The sequence below is a fragment of the Taudactylus pleione genome, unplaced genomic scaffold (genome assembly GCF_031769625.1).
Source record: "Taudactylus pleione unplaced genomic scaffold, aTauple2 ptg001903l, whole genome shotgun sequence".
NCBI lineage: Eukaryota > Metazoa > Chordata > Amphibia > Anura > Myobatrachidae > Taudactylus > Taudactylus pleione.
The window spans coordinates 194,444-212,524 of record NW_028286300.1 but is presented as its reverse complement, the minus strand read 5'-3'; the positions used below and the strand labels follow the sequence as shown (position 1 = coordinate 212,524).

Here is an 18,081-nt window from a genome sequence, read left to right as displayed (position 1 = left end):
GAGCTCGGCGTTTCGTTCCTTTCGGGTTCAGGGCAAGGCAAAGGGTCAGTCCTTCCCGAGGCAGTCCGCACCCAAGACCGCCTCAAAGCCAAAGAAGCAAGCCTGGAGTGCTAGGCGCCCTTCTTCCAAGCCAGAAGATAAGCCTTCTGCGTGATGGGACGGGCCTCCCTCTGGGGGACCCCAGAGTGGGAGGCCGACTTCTTCAATTCGCCCAGTGCTGGCACAATACAACCACGGATGCCTGGGTGCGAGAAGTGGTCTCCCAGGGGTACGCCCTGTCTTTTCGGCACAGGCCGCCTTGCCAGTTTTTTTGCACAAGTCCTTCTCAGGACAAAACCAAGGCCTTGCAGGTTCAGGAAGCCATAGAGGCCTTGCTGACGGCGGGGGTCATTATACCCGTACCACAGTCTCAACGTGGGATGGGGTATTACTCTACGCTGTTTCTGGTGCAGAAACCCAATGGCTCTCATCGCCCCATCCTCAATTTGAAGTCCCTGAACAGGTTTCTCAGGGTTCCCAAATTCAGGATGGAAACTTTGCGTTCCATCATACTGGCGATGGAACCGGGGGATTATATGGTCTCCCTGGATATCCAGGACGCCTACCTCCATGTGCCTATAGCAACATCGCACCAACGGTTTCTGCAGTTTGCTATTCTCCACAACCACTACCAATTCAGGGCTCTACCCTTTGGTCTCTCCACGGCACCAAGGGTATTTACCAAGGTGATGGCGGTCATGGCGGCTCACCTTCGGAGCCAGGGGATACGGTTGCTACCGTATCTAGACGACCTCCTCTTGCTGGCAAGCTCCCCGGAGGTACTGATCCAGCATCTCCACCTGACGGTCGCTTGTCTACAAGTGCACGGCTGGTTGATCAACTGGAAGAAATCCTCCCTCATCCCATCACAACGGATGGTTCATTTGGGGGCCCTGCTGGACTCTCGTCAGCAACGGATTTTTCTGACTCCGGAGAAGGTCTCCTCCTTACAGCTGCGCATTCACAGTTGTCTGAGCAGTGGCAGAGTGTCGGTGCACTCAGCGATGAGAGTTTTGGGGTCCATGGTGTCGGCATTCGACATGGTGGAGTTTGCCCAGTTCCATTCCAGGCCCCTGCAGGGGCTGATTCTTTCAGAATGGAACGGATTGCCACACAGGATCCGCTCTCAGATGCTGGTGTTGTCCTCGGAGGTGCGTCTGTCCCTAGCCTGGTGGCTGCAGACAGCGCATTTCCTGGAGGGGCGCCCCTTTTGGATCCCGGAATGGGTTCTGCTCACGACAGATGCCAGTCTCCGGGGTTGGGGGGCGGTGACAGGCTCCTTGTCACTTCAGGGTCGTTGGTCGGCGGAGGAAGCGATTCTTCCCATCAACATCCTGGAACTGCGGGCAGTATACAGAGCCCTGCAGTCGTCCGGCACCGCTCTTCACGGAAGGGCCGTTCAGGTGCAGTCGGACAACGCCACCACGGTGGCGTACATCAATCACCAGGGAGGGACTCGCAGTCGAGCTGCGATGTCGGAGGTGTCCCGCGTCCTGGCTTGGGCGGAGCGCTATCTTCCAGCTCTCTCGGCAGTTTTCATCCCAGGAGTCCTCAATTGGGAGGCAGACTTCCTCAGCCGTTACGATGTGCATCCCGGGGAATGGTCGCTTCATCCAGAGGTATTCCAACTACTCGTGGACAAGTGGGGGCTGCCAGAGCTGGACCTGATGGCGTCCCGTTACAATCACAAGCTGCCTGTGTACGGGTCAAGGACAAGGGACGCAGGCGCAAGTCTGATAGACGCGCTGTCGGTTAAATGGCTGTTTCAACTGGCTTACTTGTTCCCTCCGATATCTCTGCTGCCTCGGGTCCTGCGCAAGTTCAAACAGGACGGAGGCACACTGATCCTGGTGGCCCCAGCGTGGCCCAGAAGGCCGTGGTACTCCGATCTGCGGAGCCTGTCCATCGACGCTCCGTACCTCCTACCTCAACGGCGGGACCTGTTGTCTCAGGGGCCCTGTCTTCACCCGGATCTGGGTCGACTATCTTTGACGGCGTGGCTCTTGAGACAGCCGTCCTGAGGTCTCGGGGCTTTTCTAGCTCCGTTATTACCACCATGCTGAGGGCGCGCAAGCCTGCTTCCGCGAGGATCTATCACAGAGTGTGGCACACTTACTTTCAGTGGTGCGAGGCCAGAAACTATGATCCCCAGGTGTTCCGAGTTTCGCGTATTCTGGCTTTCCTTCAGTCCGGTTTGGACTTAGGATTACGTCTTTCTTCACGTAAGGTACACGTGTCTGGTCTGTCGGTGTGGTTCCAGCGCAGGATCGCTGCTATGCCGGACGTACACACCTTTTTCCAGGGTGTTTTGAGAATCCAGCCTCCCTTTGTGCCACCTGTGGCCCCGTGGGATTTGGCGGTGGTTCTTAGGGCCTTACAGGGTCCTCCTTTTGAGCCCTTGGAGTCAGTGGAGCTCAAGTGGCTAACTTTTAAAACTGTTTTCCTCTTGGCAATTGCTTCTGCCAGGAGGGTTTCAGATTTGGGGGCGCTTTCTTGTCGTCCCCCTTTTCTGATTTTTCATCAGGACAGAGCGGTGCTTCGCACTCGTCCTGATTTCCTGCCTAAGGTGGTTTCCAGGTTCCACATTAATCAGGAAATTGTTGTACCAGCCTTTCAGTCACCTGATCTTTCGGCTTGGGAGACTTCCTTAGACGTTGTAAGGGCACTCCAGGTTTACAACAAACAGACTCTAGCCCGTTGACTTCGTTCTGTTATTATTGAGGCTTATATGCAGGAGGGTTTACCTGTGCCAGCCTCTGTTAAGGCTCATTCCACTCGGTCCGTGGGCCCTTCTTGGGCTGCTAGCCGTGGCGCCTCTGCTGTTCAGCTCTGTAAGGCGGCCACCTGGTCTTCCATTCAGACCTTTTTGAGGTTCTATGCGTTTGACACCTTTGCCTCTCAGGATGCATCCTTTGGGCGCCGGGTTCTCCTATCAGCACAGGAGCGTCCCCGCCCTTAGTTGGACTGCTTTGGGACATCCCCAAGGTCACCCTGTGGACCCCTATGGACCCTGAAGTAGAAAACAAGAGATATGGTAAGAACTTACCTTTGTTATCTCTGTTTCTACGAAGTCCATAGGGTCCACAGGGCACCCGCCCTGACGCACCTGGCTTCATATGGGCTCTGTGACTGGTCACCGGTTTTCCGTCTCCCATTTCTGTGAGTATGGTTCTTGTGTGTTCCAGTCTTCCTTCTCTCTGTTTCGTCTCCTCCTCCGGCCTGGGCTGCTTACCAACTGAGGTGCCTGTGGCTCGGGGGCGGGGTATAGGGGAGGTTGGACCCAAGTGCATCCTGGGAGCAGCTGAAAGCTTTAACTCCGTGGTGCCCGAGGATCCAGGATCCAGCTATACCCCCAAGGTCACCCTGTGGACCCTATGGACTTCGTAGAAACAGAGATAACAAAGGTAAGTTCTTACCATATCTCTTGTTTTATCTGAGATTGGAAAGTAGGCTTTGCCAGAAACAACCTTTTCAAAAAGAACACCCTTATATGAGGGTGGTTTAATAAGTAAGGTAACCAGACCTCTCATCTTGTACATTTATTCAACTCTCAGCCATTCTTGACAAATCAACACACTTTTTGTTAAAATTTTGCTTCACCAGCTCGGATGTTGTTCGAATTTGGTATATGGAGAGTATATATGTAGTCTAAGAAAAATACAAAATGTAAAGTTTTCAAAAATCTGTCAAAAACGCACAACCAGCATATTTTCAAATCACCATAGCAGCTCTCATTAAGCTCGAGAGGTGGGAGTGGTGTAATTTTACTGTGTTTTTTTTATGCCCCTTCCTATTGTATACAACAAAATAGGCTTTGTGAGGAAAAACATTTTCCAAATTCAAACGGAAATTTTTTATCATGATTATCTCAAAAAGTGCATCAGTAAAAAACATTTCTGGAAATGTGGTGCATACACACGGGACAATGATCTCCCGGGTGTGATGGATGATCGATATCGATCATCCAGCACACCATAAACGATGGCCAACGATCGCGGGTCCTTATAGTAACCTGGTCAATATCGACCAGGTTGACCTGCATGCATGGGTGATGGACGATATTGTTGTTGTCCATACGTGCCCGCGCATAGCAGGTTGTTGGTGGGTTGGAGGCACCTAAAAATGCACGATATTAATTATATGATCGATTATAGTTATCGTTAATATCGTGCAGTTTAATCATACAGTTTGTACACACCAATAGTCTATACTAATGTTAAATGTTTGTCAAAATGTAAAAGTGGGAGGATAATTGGTTCATAGTTAAATAATTTTAAAGCAAGGTAGTTTATTCAAAAAAGCCAGGTGTATTACAGGTAATAATAGATTTGATGGCTTCATTAGTATAATTATATAAATCAAGTTGAATAGAAATACTTGACATTGTATTAGTCAGTCAACAATGTTAGCTGAAGATAGTTTGACAATGCCTCAGTAGTTTTTAAAGTGTCATCGGGAGACATGACATAAATTCTTCCAGTTGGAGTTATAGGGTCGACTTTGCATAAGACATCTATTAGAGGTATCCATAGTACATCAGGTTTCCCTGGTTAGAAGAATGATGGTGAAGGTCCCGGATGAAGGAAGGTCACTTTTAATTCGTCTTCATGTTCATTCTTGTCCATCACATATGCAAGCCACCATTACTTGTTATAATATTTTGTATTCTTAGACTGCATATATACTCTCCATATACCAAATTTTACCAAAATCTGATTTGATGAGATAAAATCAGTGTGTTGATTTGACATGGAATGACCCCTCTTGCATATACGTATAATCCATAGTAAGGACTTGGTACAGTTTATATTTCCACATAGTCCCCATACTTGTCTAAGCATTTGTTCCAATAGTGCACCAAGGCATCTTTCCTGGCATAGAAGAAATCAGTGCCAAGCGCCTGATGACAGGACATAACGGCTTGCTGGACTACGCCGTCCGTTGCAAATCTCCTCCACCAGGTGCTTCTTCAATGGTCCAAAGGGATGGAAATCACTCTGTGCCAGGTCAGGGCTGTAGGGAGGATGGTTCAATTACCTCCCAATGGTAGTGCCGTAACAACTCACATGTGATGTTAGCTGAGTGTGGCCTGGCGTTATTGTGCAGCAATACGACGCTTGTTCTCACCAATCGGCTCAATGTTTCACAATAGTGGACAGCATTCTCAGTGTCTCCCTTGGTGAGGTATTCAACAAGAAGTACACCCTTGTGGTCCCAAGAAACTGTCTCCATGACCTTTGCTGAGTTGTTTTGAATTGCTTTGAAGGTGGGGACAATGCATGTTTCCATGTCATGGATGCTTGCTTAGTCTTCAATGTCATATGATGCACCCACGTTTTAATTTGCTGTGACAATACAATGTTGTGCACAGTACCCACTGAGATGTTCAGTTTGTTAACAATATCACTAACCCGAATGTGTCTGTCCTCCTGAATCGGACCTTCAATGCGGCAGAAATTGTCTGTGGTAGATGTGCTTGGCCGTTCGGATCGCTGCTAATCTTGAATGTCTGTCCTGCCGTTATCAACAGTGCACCAAACCCAAACCTGTTTCCGTGACATGACGTTATCAGCGTAGACCAGTTTATTTCAACAACTGTGCCGCGAGCGGTTGTCAAGTGCGACCCGGAATTCAGCTCAATGCACTTGTACTGTAATGTGTTTTATTCCTGAGGAGGCCAATATAGTGAGTTTTATTCCTGAGGAGGCCAATGTAGTGAGTTTTATTTCTGAGGAGGCCAATGTAGTGAGTTTTATTCCTGAGGAGGCCAATGTAGTGAGTTTTATTCCTGAGGAGGCCAATGTAGTGAGTTTTATTCCTGAGGAGGCCAATGTAGTGAGTTTCATTCCTGAGGAGGCCAATGTAGTGAGTTTCATTCCTGTAGAGGCCAATGCATGTATATTTTTTTTATGTGGCAGCCAATATGTATGTTTTTTCATTGGTCACACACACCGCGTTGCCGGATGGTGTGCCTTGGCAATTTTTTAAATCTTGTGTAGTGTTCCTCGAGTTCAAAAAGGTTGAAAATCACTGCCGTAGACCTTGACAAGTTGGCGATGAATTTCCGCTGCTGATGTGCCCTTTAGACACAGAACTCTAATTATACTACGCACCTCAATGTTTGACCATGTTTCTGACAACCCCGAAATCTTACAACTGATGTTGGGACTGTATGACTGACACAGTCTAATAGCCATGAGAGGAAGCAGTGATTTTGCCTGCTCTGGCCTGACAGGATATTAGAATGAAATAGAGAACATTACATACGTGAGAGAGGTCTTGTTACCTTACTTTTTGAAGCAGCCTCGTACATTCCATTTGTAGCCTGGTCATGGTATCAGTTTCTTTTTAATCTTTGATAGATTCTCCTACACATCTGCGTTAACAGGTGATCTGTTCCTATTTGCGTGCTCAAAGAGTAGATTTGCGCATTCTTGTCTTTAGTTGACCAATGTGATTTGTCTGAGACTATCACTTGGCATATGTCAATCTGAAGGGGCGTAGCTTTCCTTTCAACTTTTGTAAAGTATTTTCCTCAGAATCCTTGTGAAACATATACAACTGCACAAGATCACTTTCACTTTGCCTGCTGTCATTTACAAAAGACACAGGTATTCCATTGCATTTTAAGAAATGTTTCCTTAGCCCAACTTTATTTAAGAAATATCCAATTTTTAAAGCCTGGGGATTGTTCTTTTTAGTTTGTTACTGAATGCATTTGCACCACACAATTTCCTTATCATGGGTACACACTGGCCGACATATCGTTAAGTTAATTGTTTAATTTAATATAAATGAATATGTTCATTAATACATTGTAACATTGATAGATATGATTGATATGTTAAATATCTGAAACTTCCTTTATAGTCAAGATGATGTGTATCCTGGTCGTACTTATGGTGCTCTGGACTCTGGTTTTAACAGTGTGGACAGTGGAGACAAGAGATGGTCTGGGAATGAGGTAGTTCAGCTTCTATATATTTTTTTTTATTTTATTTTAAAATGTCCCCTATGTTTAATGTTTCAATAAGTTACTATATAAGTAAAGGGGGGCATCCACTACACGATTTTAGCAGGCGATTGAACGATAACAACGTTGTTATCGTTCAATCGTTTAAAAATCGTTCATAAATCGTGCAGTGTTTGGTCGTTAACTATCAATGATGCGCTCTCCCGCTGGTCGTTTGATGGTCACGTCAGTCGTCCGAACATGCAGGTCAGTTTCACCTGATCTATTAAAGATCGCTTGCAGATCGTTTGCAAATCGTTCAGACTGAAAGATAAAATTTCAAGGGAAAAAATCAAAGGAAAATCGTTTAGCGATTGGGCAGGGAGTAGATCGTCTAGTGGATGTGCCCCTTAACTGCAAGGAAAACATCTAAAGATCTAGTGTAGCACTCGCCAACAAATATCAAATGAGAGAGTCACAATCATAGATATATAGCTAGATATATATCTATGTTCAACGTTTCAATCTTATTTATTTTCGTCAGGAATAATTATTCCTGACGAAAATCAATAAGGTTGAAACGTTGAACACGCATTCTTTGGTGCATGCTGCTATTCTTTTACATGCTCTGAGTGCCGCACCTCTGGATCTATATTCTATCTATCTATTGTAATATGTATGTCATTCCATAGAATGTAGGACACAATACATGACAATTAAATTTCAATAAGTGCTAACATTTTAGTTTATTTCTGCTGCTAAAAGATCGTAGTGTATTAATGTAACTGTCACAGTGACTTCAGATGATGTAGTTAACGTTGGTGACTGGTTCTATGTTGAATATGATGGTAACAGTTACCCAGGTGAGATCAAGGACATCAGAGATGGTGAATACTTAGTGAGCACAATGCAGCAAGCTGTCAGCAACTGGAAATGGCCATCACCAGTGAAACAAAATAAACAGGTCTACATTTATTAATTCACAAGGATTCTACAGGTTTAAATCATTTGTATCAGAGCCCTTTGACTGGGGACAGAATTGTAATGTGAGTCACATGTCAAAATTGATTTTAAGTATAGTTTGGTTAACCTTCCGTTTTTTGTTTGTCAATTATAATTGTAGGGTATTATAAGTGTATAGTATAACAATCATATTGTAAAAATTATTTGGAGAGCAGGTTTAAATAAATACATAAGTCCCCTCAGTTCCTATGTTCATTCTGTTGTAACATGAGTCACGCATATAAACAATAAAAGTTAACTACTGAGTGTACATTTTTTTTTCTGTTTCTAAGCATTAATTATGACTACCTACGCCATATAGTATTGTTGTATTTTCAAAATGTTACATTTTAGCTGCATTTTTGTGTGTTGCATTTAAACTTGTAAAAATAAATACCATGAAATGTAATGAGAGTCACATGGAATGACCCACTTCTATCTATCTATCTATCTATCTATCTATCTATCTATCTATCTATCTATCTATCTAGCTATCTATCTAGCTATCTATCTATCTATCTATCTATCTATCTATCTATCTATCTATCTATCTATCTATCTATCTATCTATCTATCTATCTATCTATCTATCTATCTATCTATCTATCGTATCATCTCCATCAGTGATGCCATAACTACACTGCTAGATGGGAATGATATGGGGGGTAGTATGGAGTCATTTTAGATGCACATTATTTTGTGAACTCTAGAAGTACATTTTATTTAATTTGTGCTTTCTATACTCACCAAGGTGGAAATTACCCTCCAGGGTAAAAGACAATAATAGGGATATTAAGCCTGATGAAACCTAAACTGTGACATTAAGCTTGATTAACAGCCTCACAAGAAGCAATGAAAATATTAACGTTGTAATACCTTATTTTTTTACCTCCTATATTAAGTTTTGAATGCAGTTATTATTCAGTTGGTAAATTTGTTTTAAATTTACTTAAATCCATCTAACGGTGTTATCTCATTTAAGATATTAAATAAGGAAAGTCCTTACCCTTTGTGACTGTGTTAATGTTCAGTTATAGTAAAAGCCAATTATTCAAATTCTTAACACCATTGTTTGTGGCACATGAATGCAAGCTTTATTATCCAAGTTAGTAGCCGTATTTATCATGTAAAATTGTGGATTACAGAGAAGTTGGAGACCATCTGCTATGAACTGATATTTGTTTTGTAAAATACTGGAATACAACAGTTTATTTTCCCTTCAGCTGAACTTTAAAAATCAGGGTGGTGGTAACTTTATCTTTTTATATAGAGCACATTGTGATAATAAAGAAATGTGAAGGGCAATAAGATGGAGGACATAATTTGATTTTCTTGCACACTTTTTTCTATTTTTTATTTAGCTGTTTTTAAACATGCATCACAGTAATATATATTTTAATTATGACAAAAGTTATATTTTGTCCTAGTGCGCCATGACAGCTAACTTCTTTTTCCTTCTTTGTGTACTTTAAACAATTTTGTAAATCTGATTTGTGTGATGCAGTTGAGTGGTGGCATCTTGGCAGAGACCTAGAACAACGTTGATGGTCATGGCTAGGTGGAGAAACAATCGTTTATGTCCTGTCTAAGCAGACTGTCTCGCTTAGCTCTAAAATAACAAGCATATCCCTGTACTTTCCATAACTAAGGAAATAAAAAATTTTTTTTGTGGTCAATAACATGTAATTGCAGATCGCACAAGTAGTCTACAGCCAACAAAACTGTAGTTAACCATCCATAGCGAACAAACATCTTCTTTTGGCAGGTTGTTATATACTGTTCCATGTAATATACATTGTCATTTGTCTTAATAGTAGAATATTTATATTTTTAGTGTACAATGTGGAAATTATTAGTCTGAACCAATGCTTGAATAGAAAATAATTTCAATCGAAAGCTACTGGCTTTAAATGTTCAAGCATCACCATGCAATAAAATGCTTATCAAGCAAGGTTTTATCAATACAAGCTTTGCCGTTCAAGCTTGAGTTGTTTATATAAAAAAAAATGGGAACATGCCTTGTTTTATATAGTACCACTGCCAAGATTTCCTTTTATACATACAACTGTTTGTAAGTGGTTTCTTCTTCAATGTAGCCCACAGATGAATTTACAGACCTTCCTCTTAGGACAGCTGATGCTGGTAAAGAGCAGAGGCTACGAAGAGACCATCAGCATCTAGACTCTCGGGGCAATTCACTCATTTTAAACGGGTTAGGTAAGTGCTTGGAGGGCCATGAGAGCTTCACAATCCTTCGCTGGACCAGTGTAGTTATGCTTATTTCTTCTCACACAGTGGAACATGACTTGGAGCAGATTGATTATATAGATAGCTATGCTACAGAGGAGGAAGAGGATGATGTGAGGCTGTCAAGGGGTGACAGCCTGAGCTCACAGTTCATGGCGTATATAGAAGAAAGGCGGGTATCTCATGAGGTAATAGGACTTAAGATTTTTGTATTTTAACCGTAATGAGATACTGAATGAGTTGCCAGTGAAGTTGACATGCAGTTTGTTTTGAACAAACAGTTTTGTGTGATAAAAGTGGGTTGCTTAGTAACACATGCCATAATAGGCACAGAATCAGTGTAATGACCATTCTATATGTTGTAAATATTTTGTAACCATGTTTTATGCTTGCTCAGTTATTACAGTTTCTTTTTTATAGAGTTCACCTTTGAAACAAACATCTGCAAGAGAACAACAAAGATCCGAGGAGGGTAGAAGACTTTTATACCAAAGCAGGTTAGCCATCTTCAGTCCTGAATGAGCTTTTGAACTCGCCATCTTCACTGTACTCACAGTACCTGGACAAAGGGCCGTAACTAGGGGTGTGTGACCGGGCCGCCACACAGATTGCAGGTTGCCCTATGGGCAGAGCCGTCCGCCACCGCAATCTCTATTTGCCAGACGCCCACTACGCAGTTATTACTAGCGGTGCTCTCCTCTTCCCCACTGGGCAGGGTCTTACCATGGGTGGAGTCACTGGAGCAGAGGTGCGCCATCATATTTATTGATAGGCAGTGGCAGCCTAGGGACTGGGGCTCAGTGTGTCCCGACCTGCCCTATTACATTCTGGCCCCCTGACATTTCGACCGCCGGCTTCCCGACAGCGTAATCTCGGCAATTTAACATAGGCATCAAAATACCGACGCCTATGCTAATCCCGACGCCGGAACACCAACCCCGCCATCCCGATCGTCCGCGACGGTTAAGTAAAACACTTGGGGATGGGGACGGGGGTTAGGGTTTGGCACCCCCTGGGGAAGGTTAGGGAAAGGGGGGGTTAGGGTTAGGCACTAGGGGGGAGGTTAGGGCTAGGCACCCCCCCGGGAGAGTTCGGTTTAGGGTACGGGAAGGAGGGGGTTAGGTTTAGGCACCCCTGGGGGGAGGTTATGGTTAGGCACTAGGGGGGAGGTTAGGATTAGGCACCCCTAAAGGAGGAGGAGGGTAAGGGGGGGAAAGGTTTAGGAATAGTCAAAATACTCACCCTGTCAGGATCTTCACTATTCTTGTCTTCCGGTGTCTATTACATCTGCTGGGCTTAGGTCCGTCGGCATGCCATGCCGATTCCCCTGACAGTGAGTGGCTTGTTTCCTTGGGCTAGCCCCTCCTCACCTTACAGCGCTACTGAATACAGATCCAACCCGCTCCTTCCTGTTACTCCCTGCCCTCTTTCCTACCCTTTCCACCATCGGTTTCCTTTTTCCTGCTCTCCCTTCCCTACAGCTCGAAACCCCCCTTCCCACCCTCCCCTCAGCACCACCTCCCCTCTCCCCTGACCACCTACAGCACCCCGTCCCATAGTGACTAGAGCGCGGAGGAGATGTTGAGTGGTGGGCACAGCAGGGTGGCAACTGATTTTGCAGGTAGGGAAGGCAGATGACCAGGATCAGCAGTCAGTAAGTGATAGTGAGAGACTGACGTCCGGGTCAGTGCTGTCACTGTAACTCACCCTATGAAATGGGGCATAAATGTGTATGGGGCATTACTGTGTGCCTTATTGTGTAAGGGACACTACTGTATGGAATAATGTGTTAAGGATTCTGATGCCTCTCCAGTTTCAGAAGTGCCCCTTTTCAAAATAAAAGGAGGAGCCATCGGTTTTCCCTCCCTCTGCTCAGATGGAGGATATTTTAGTGAAAGATTGGTTGCATCCTAATACAAAATTCTTAGTGTCCAAACGTATCTCGTTCTTTTATCCACTTCTTTGGGAAGTGGCAATCACCTCCTCTAGTGGATTCCCACATTGCTCGATTAGTGAAGTCAACCACACTTCCCATCCCCAATGTGGCTTCTCTCAGGGACCCCACTGGCAGGAAGTTAGAAAACCTCATTAAATCCATTTTTACTAATTCTGGGCCTGCCTTACGCCCAGCTCTTGCTTCGGCCTGGGTTGCCAAGGCCTGGGTCGTTGGGCAGATTCTCTGGAAGAAGGACTCTGCTCAGGAGCTCGTCGGTTGGACCTCCTCTAGTGGATGGTTCTTGCTTGGACAGGGCTGCTAGTGATTCAGGAATCCTATCCTCAAAGGTTTTGGCTTCCTCCGTGGCAGCTAGACGGGCGCTTTGGCTTCGCTCCTGAGTGTGGACAGTGAGTCCAAAAAGGCTCTGGAGGCTTTCCCCTTCTCCAGTGAGGTTCTCTGCCCTGAGCTGGATAACATCACCACTGTAGCAGCATCCAAAACAACCTTCCTACCCTTGGCGGCTCCGAGGTCCAAAGGATTTTCCTTTTGCCCTCAGGGAAAGGCGAGAGATCAGCCCTCTTCTGGAGTTCATGGTTCTTCCTCTAAAAGTCCAGAGGCCGTCAAGCCACCTCCAAGCTCCTAAACTGGCCGATAAGCCTGCGGCATGACTGGGGCTTACAAGTGTGGGCGACCATCTCCTGTGCTTTGCCGAAGTATGGCTAAAAATAACCTTGGATGCCCAGGTAAGAGCCATTGTTTCCCGAGGATACATTTTGTCCTTTCGGGATTGCCCTCAAGTTCAGTTCTTTTACACCGGGTTACCAGTTGATGTCGGCAAGGTTGGCCGACCTCCAATTATCCATCAGGGCTCTCTTGGCCTCCGATGTTGTTGTCCCAGTTCCCCTTCCCTAGAGGGGGACGGGCCACAGGACGGTTCCTTGCGGCACACCTCAACCTGAAGACACTTCAACCTGTTACTCGGGGTTCCCAGGTTCAGAATGGAGTCTCTTTGCTCCGTCATGCAAGCCATGGAGCCGGGCGATTACATGGCCTCCTTGGACATTTAGGATGCCTACTTGCATTTCAATGTCTATCCAGGAGAATGATCCATATTTTGCCATCCTGAGGGACCACTTCCAATTTTGTGCCTTACTGTTTGGACTTGCTATGGCACCTCGGGTTTCACAAAGGTTGTGACCATGATGGCGGCCAACAATCATCGATGAGCATTCCAAATTCTGCCATACCTAGACAACCTTTTTGTGTTAGCCCAGTCTCCAGGCATTCTTCAGAAGCACCTGCGTCTCACCCTGTACTTGTTGCAGTCACACGGCTGGCTCATCAATTGGCACAAGTCCAGGAAATGCTCCATCTGGGAGCTCTCCTGGCTTCCAGAGTTCAGAGGGTTTTCCTTCCCTTCTGTTCCTCGTCATACTTTTTCTCCTCCAGCGCAGAGACTCAATACATTTCTGTATGCAAGTTCTGGGAAAACTGGTTTCCACCTTCGACAATGTGGAATATGCACAATTCCATTCCCGGTCACTGCAATTGGAACTTCTTCAGTGGTGGAACCACTCTGCCCTACATCTCAAATCCCAAACACTCATTCTATCCAGAGAAGTTAAACACTCTCTCCTGTGATGGCTCCAGTTGTCTCACTTCGACAAGAGTCGCCCATTCCTGATCCAGGCTGGGCTCTTCTAACAACAGATGCCAGCATTCGAAGCTGGGGAGCCATCACCTGCAATCACACCTTTCAAGGCAGATGGACGGTTCGGGAGGCGTGGCTGCTGATCAATGTCCTGGAACTTTGAGCGGTCCACCACTATCAAGCAAGGCCTTTTTTTCAGCACACGGTGGTGAAGGTACAATCAGACAACACGAGGGTTGTTGCCTATGTAAACCGTCATGGTGGTTTCAAGATTAGCAGAGTCATGAAAGAAGTCTCATCCTCTGTTGGATGGAATGCTTTCTCCAATTCCTATCGGCGGTCTACATTCCCGTTAGACTTCCTCAGCAGCATCCGGAGGTGGACTTCCTCAGCTGCATCCCAAGGTTTTCCAAATGTTGATCTGCACTGGGGCCATCCGAACATCGATTTGATGGCCTCCCGGCACGTTAAGTCTCCTGCACTAGGGACCTGCAAGCTTTCTTAGTGGATGCATTTGCGGTACCGTGGAACTTTCCACTCGTGTATCTTTTTCCTCTGATTGATCTCTTTCCGCGGGTCCGTCACAAGTTAAAACGGGAAGGATTCACCGCCATTCTCGTCGCACCAGACTGGTCATGGATGGTCTAGTACACAGACCTTCACAGTCTGTCCATCACTCCCTCATGGCTCCTCCTTCTCTGGCCGAATCTTCTCTCCCAGGGCCCTTGTCTTCATCCCGTCCTCGCCCACCTGGCTTTGACGGGGTGGCTATTGAAACCTCATTCCTAAAGTCCAAGGGTTTCTCTGATTTAGTGATTTGGACCATAATCTGCACCTGGAAACCACCTTCGGCAGGAGTCTATCATTGTGCACGGTGAACATTTTCAGTGGTGTTCTTTAAACCGTCTGGATCCTCTGGTTTTTCACCTTTCCAAGATTTATTTTTTCTTACAGACGGGCTTGAATCTGGGTCTACGCCTTTCTTTTCTAAAGGTACAAGTATCAGCCCTCTTGGTGTTATTTCAACTTAAGATAGCTCATCTTCTGGCTATTCAAACCTTCTTGCATCTGGTCCTCCGCATTCAACCACCCTTTGTTCCCCTGGTGACACCATGGGACCTGACCTTAGTGTTGAGGACAAAAATCCCCCTTTGAACCGTTGGATTGTAAAAAAACACTATTCTTACTGGCTATTGCTTCAGGCCGATGTGTCTCTGACTTCGCGCGCCTTTCTTTGTTTTCCACCTTGACCGTGCTGTCCTCTGTACCCGTCTGGTCTATCTCCCAAAAGTGCTATCACGTTTGCATATTATCCAGGAGATTGTGATTCCTTCCCCTTCAGCTTCGGATTCTATGGACTCGTGTCATTCTCTTCTCACCTTGGACATCGTTCGGGCTGTTCATACATATATTGGGCTGGTCACACTTATATTGACCGTCCAAGGACATTCGGAAGGCGGACTCTGTTCATTCTTTGACTTCCACAACTTCCAAGCTAACTTTGACCTTCTGGTTGCACCTTACAGTTCATCAGGCCTATATTTTGGCAAAGAATCCAGTCCCGACCTCTGTGAGGGCTCATTCCACTAGGTCTGTGGGGACGTCTTGGATGGCTTGCTGTGGTTCCTCTACGGAGCAAATCTGTAAGGCAGCCACTTGGTCCACTACCTATACCTTCATCAAACCTTTTACTCTCCCTAGGTGGCTTCTGGGCATTCGGTTCCTAGTGCAGCACAGGAGCGTTCCCTCCTTTTAAGGGACAGCTTAGAGAACATCCCAGGGTCATCCATTGGTTAATGTGGGGATTTTGGTCTGGCCTGTAAAATCCTCTTTTCTGAATCCATGGGGGACCCTGTGCGCCTCCACCTCATGACCCTGGCTGGCTGGGGGTTGCACTGTTCTGACATCTGGTTCTGTGTGTGCGCCAGTCTTCTCCTCTCCTCCATTCCTGTTTTGGGCTTGTTAAGAATAACTGGCTTCAGACAGGGTATAGGGGAGGATGAGCCTGTGCTGCTCCTAAGAAGTATACTCCTCGGTGCCCAGTATCCTGCAGCACCACCCACAGTCCCGGTGTCCCCCATGGATTCAGAAAAAAGGATTTTACAGGTAAGACAACAATACCCTTTCTCTTTTATTACAGCACAGACACAACTACTGACTCTTCTCTATAATGTTGGCCCATTCCTCCTTATGTAGTGCTTCTAGGTTGGTCTCCCAGTGTAGCTCTTGTGGTCTCGTCTTGTTGTGGGACCAGAGACTGCTAGCTCAAAATAGATTGTGGAGATCAGGCATTTAGTGTCATCTAGGCCAGTGGTTCCCAAACTTTCTTGAATCACGGTGCCCTAGTGCATCAGTATTGTTTACACGGCACCCCTAAGCCAAAAGTTTGATATTAAGAAATTCAGAAAAAAATGTAGTGAAGTAGTACAGTGAAGTAAATTGTGCTGACCTGTCATCCTTAGGTTTGGTTATACAGTGGTGGACAGGTTTGTGCACATATTTACATTACTGTGACCATAAAGAATTTGATTTGGTGCTGGACCACCAACCTGAGGCACCCCTGCAAGTATCCCGAGGCACCCCAGGGTGCCACAGCGCACAGTTTGGGAACCACTGATCTAGGCGAACATTAAGGGAATTGAATTGATTCATGTTAATTGCCTGTTGTGTAACACAGATCTGAACTTCAGGTATTGGTTAAAGCTTCTGGGGCAATAGAAAATTCACACTGAAGCCCAGTAAATGGAGGGATTATATACTGCTTGCCATCCCTTGCTTTCAGTATGCTTGATGTCCCTTCTTAACCCTGGTCTACTGACCTTTATGCGTGATTGCTTTAAGTAACTTATTGATCTAAAGCCACTTGCATTTCAATTTTATTGATCATTTAACTGGAATTTTTAGTAGGGGAATAGTAGCAAATTCCCATAGTTACATAGCATTAAAGCAGCCAACGTTGTTGTTCTTTTTTTTTTGAAGAGCCCCAGAAGAAGTAAGAAGACCAGAATCTTTGAGCCTAATAAATCATAAACAAAGGCAACCATCACCGCGCAGACCAGCTGAAAGGTAACCATATATATAGAAGTTGCTTTCTTTCTGTTAACAGGGACATTTTTAAGGACCACTAACTGCAGATTGTAGTAAAACAATGTATTCAGGATATAATAGACATTTTTAACAGTCTGGTGATCATAATACTACTACCTGCTCAGTATTAGCGTCCTAAAGTTACCTGAAACTAATTTATGCAAGCAGCGTGATATTCTGTAAGTTTGTTCAAGTCAGTTATCTTATAACTATGCTACCAGCACAAAGAAACAAAAAAATAACAATACATACCACATCCCTCCCAGAGGTTGCTCCATGAAGCTGTTTTTTTCCCTATTCTTCGTTTCACAACCCTAGTCGAAAGCCATGTAAAGTAACCACGCAGCCCAATAACAAATCCTGCACATTGTGATTGTAGCTTCATTCTGTTCATACAACACCCATCTTAGCGGCTGTTTGAAAGTGTTAAGTGGAATTTATATACTGAAAAGTGAGGTTTCTCAGTGACAATGGTTTCAGTGTGCAATGCTCTAGGCTCTACTAAAGGGAGGCAGTCGGGAAGCCGACTGCCTATATACCGGCAGCCGGCTTCCCGACTGTCTTATCCCGGCAAGGGTGAAATGCCGGGCGTCTAGATGTAGACGCCCGCATTTCCCCGACGCCGGGAGACCGGCGCCCGGCATCACGATCGTAGTGATGCCGGGCGCCGCGAGCGGACAGCCGCGGGGGGGAGGGTTAGGTTTAGGGTAGGGGGGGGGGGGGAGGGTTAGGGTTAGGCACCCCCGGGGGGGACTTAGGCTTAGGCACCCCCCGGGGGACTTAGGTCTAGGTAGCGAGGAAGGGGGGGATTAGGGTTAGGCACTTGGGGGGAAGTTAGGGTTAGGCACCCCTAAGGAGGGTTAGGGGGGTTAGGTTAGTGTATACTTGCCTATCCACGATCGGGATTTCCAGCGCTGTCGGGCTTCCGTTGCGTCGCACTCTGCTCCTGTCAGGCTGCCGTAGACGGGAATTTCATACCAATTCCCTACTAAAGGGAAGCAACATGTATGGTGAAAATGTATTGATTAACTATAAATGCTGCTTAAGATATAATGCTAAAAACTTTCAATAGGGCAAACATTAAGTGATGTCATTTTAATGTACAATGTTTATTGCTATTCATAATTACTTGATATCTATGATTCCCGCCTCATCGTGGCTTGATTT

At 45.5% G+C, this 18,081-nt stretch overlaps 1 protein-coding gene across 4 annotated transcripts in view; it reads left to right on the top strand.

Moving 5' to 3' along the window:
* LRCH3 (leucine rich repeats and calponin homology domain containing 3) overlaps positions 1-18,081 on the top strand; it is a 139,822-nt gene that overhangs the window by 93,778 nt on the left and 27,963 nt on the right. For all 4 annotated transcript variants that reach the window (XM_088465191.1, XM_088465192.1, XM_088465190.1 and 1 more), the window contains exons 7-11: positions 6,910-7,003; positions 10,090-10,210; positions 10,289-10,428; positions 10,661-10,737; positions 16,807-16,893. In XM_088465191.1, coding sequence (XP_088321317.1) covers positions 6,910-7,003; positions 10,090-10,210; positions 10,289-10,428; positions 10,661-10,737; positions 16,807-16,893 — 519 coding nt within the window. The remainder of the gene's footprint in view (positions 1-6,909; positions 7,004-10,089; positions 10,211-10,288; positions 10,429-10,660; positions 10,738-16,806; positions 16,894-18,081) is intronic.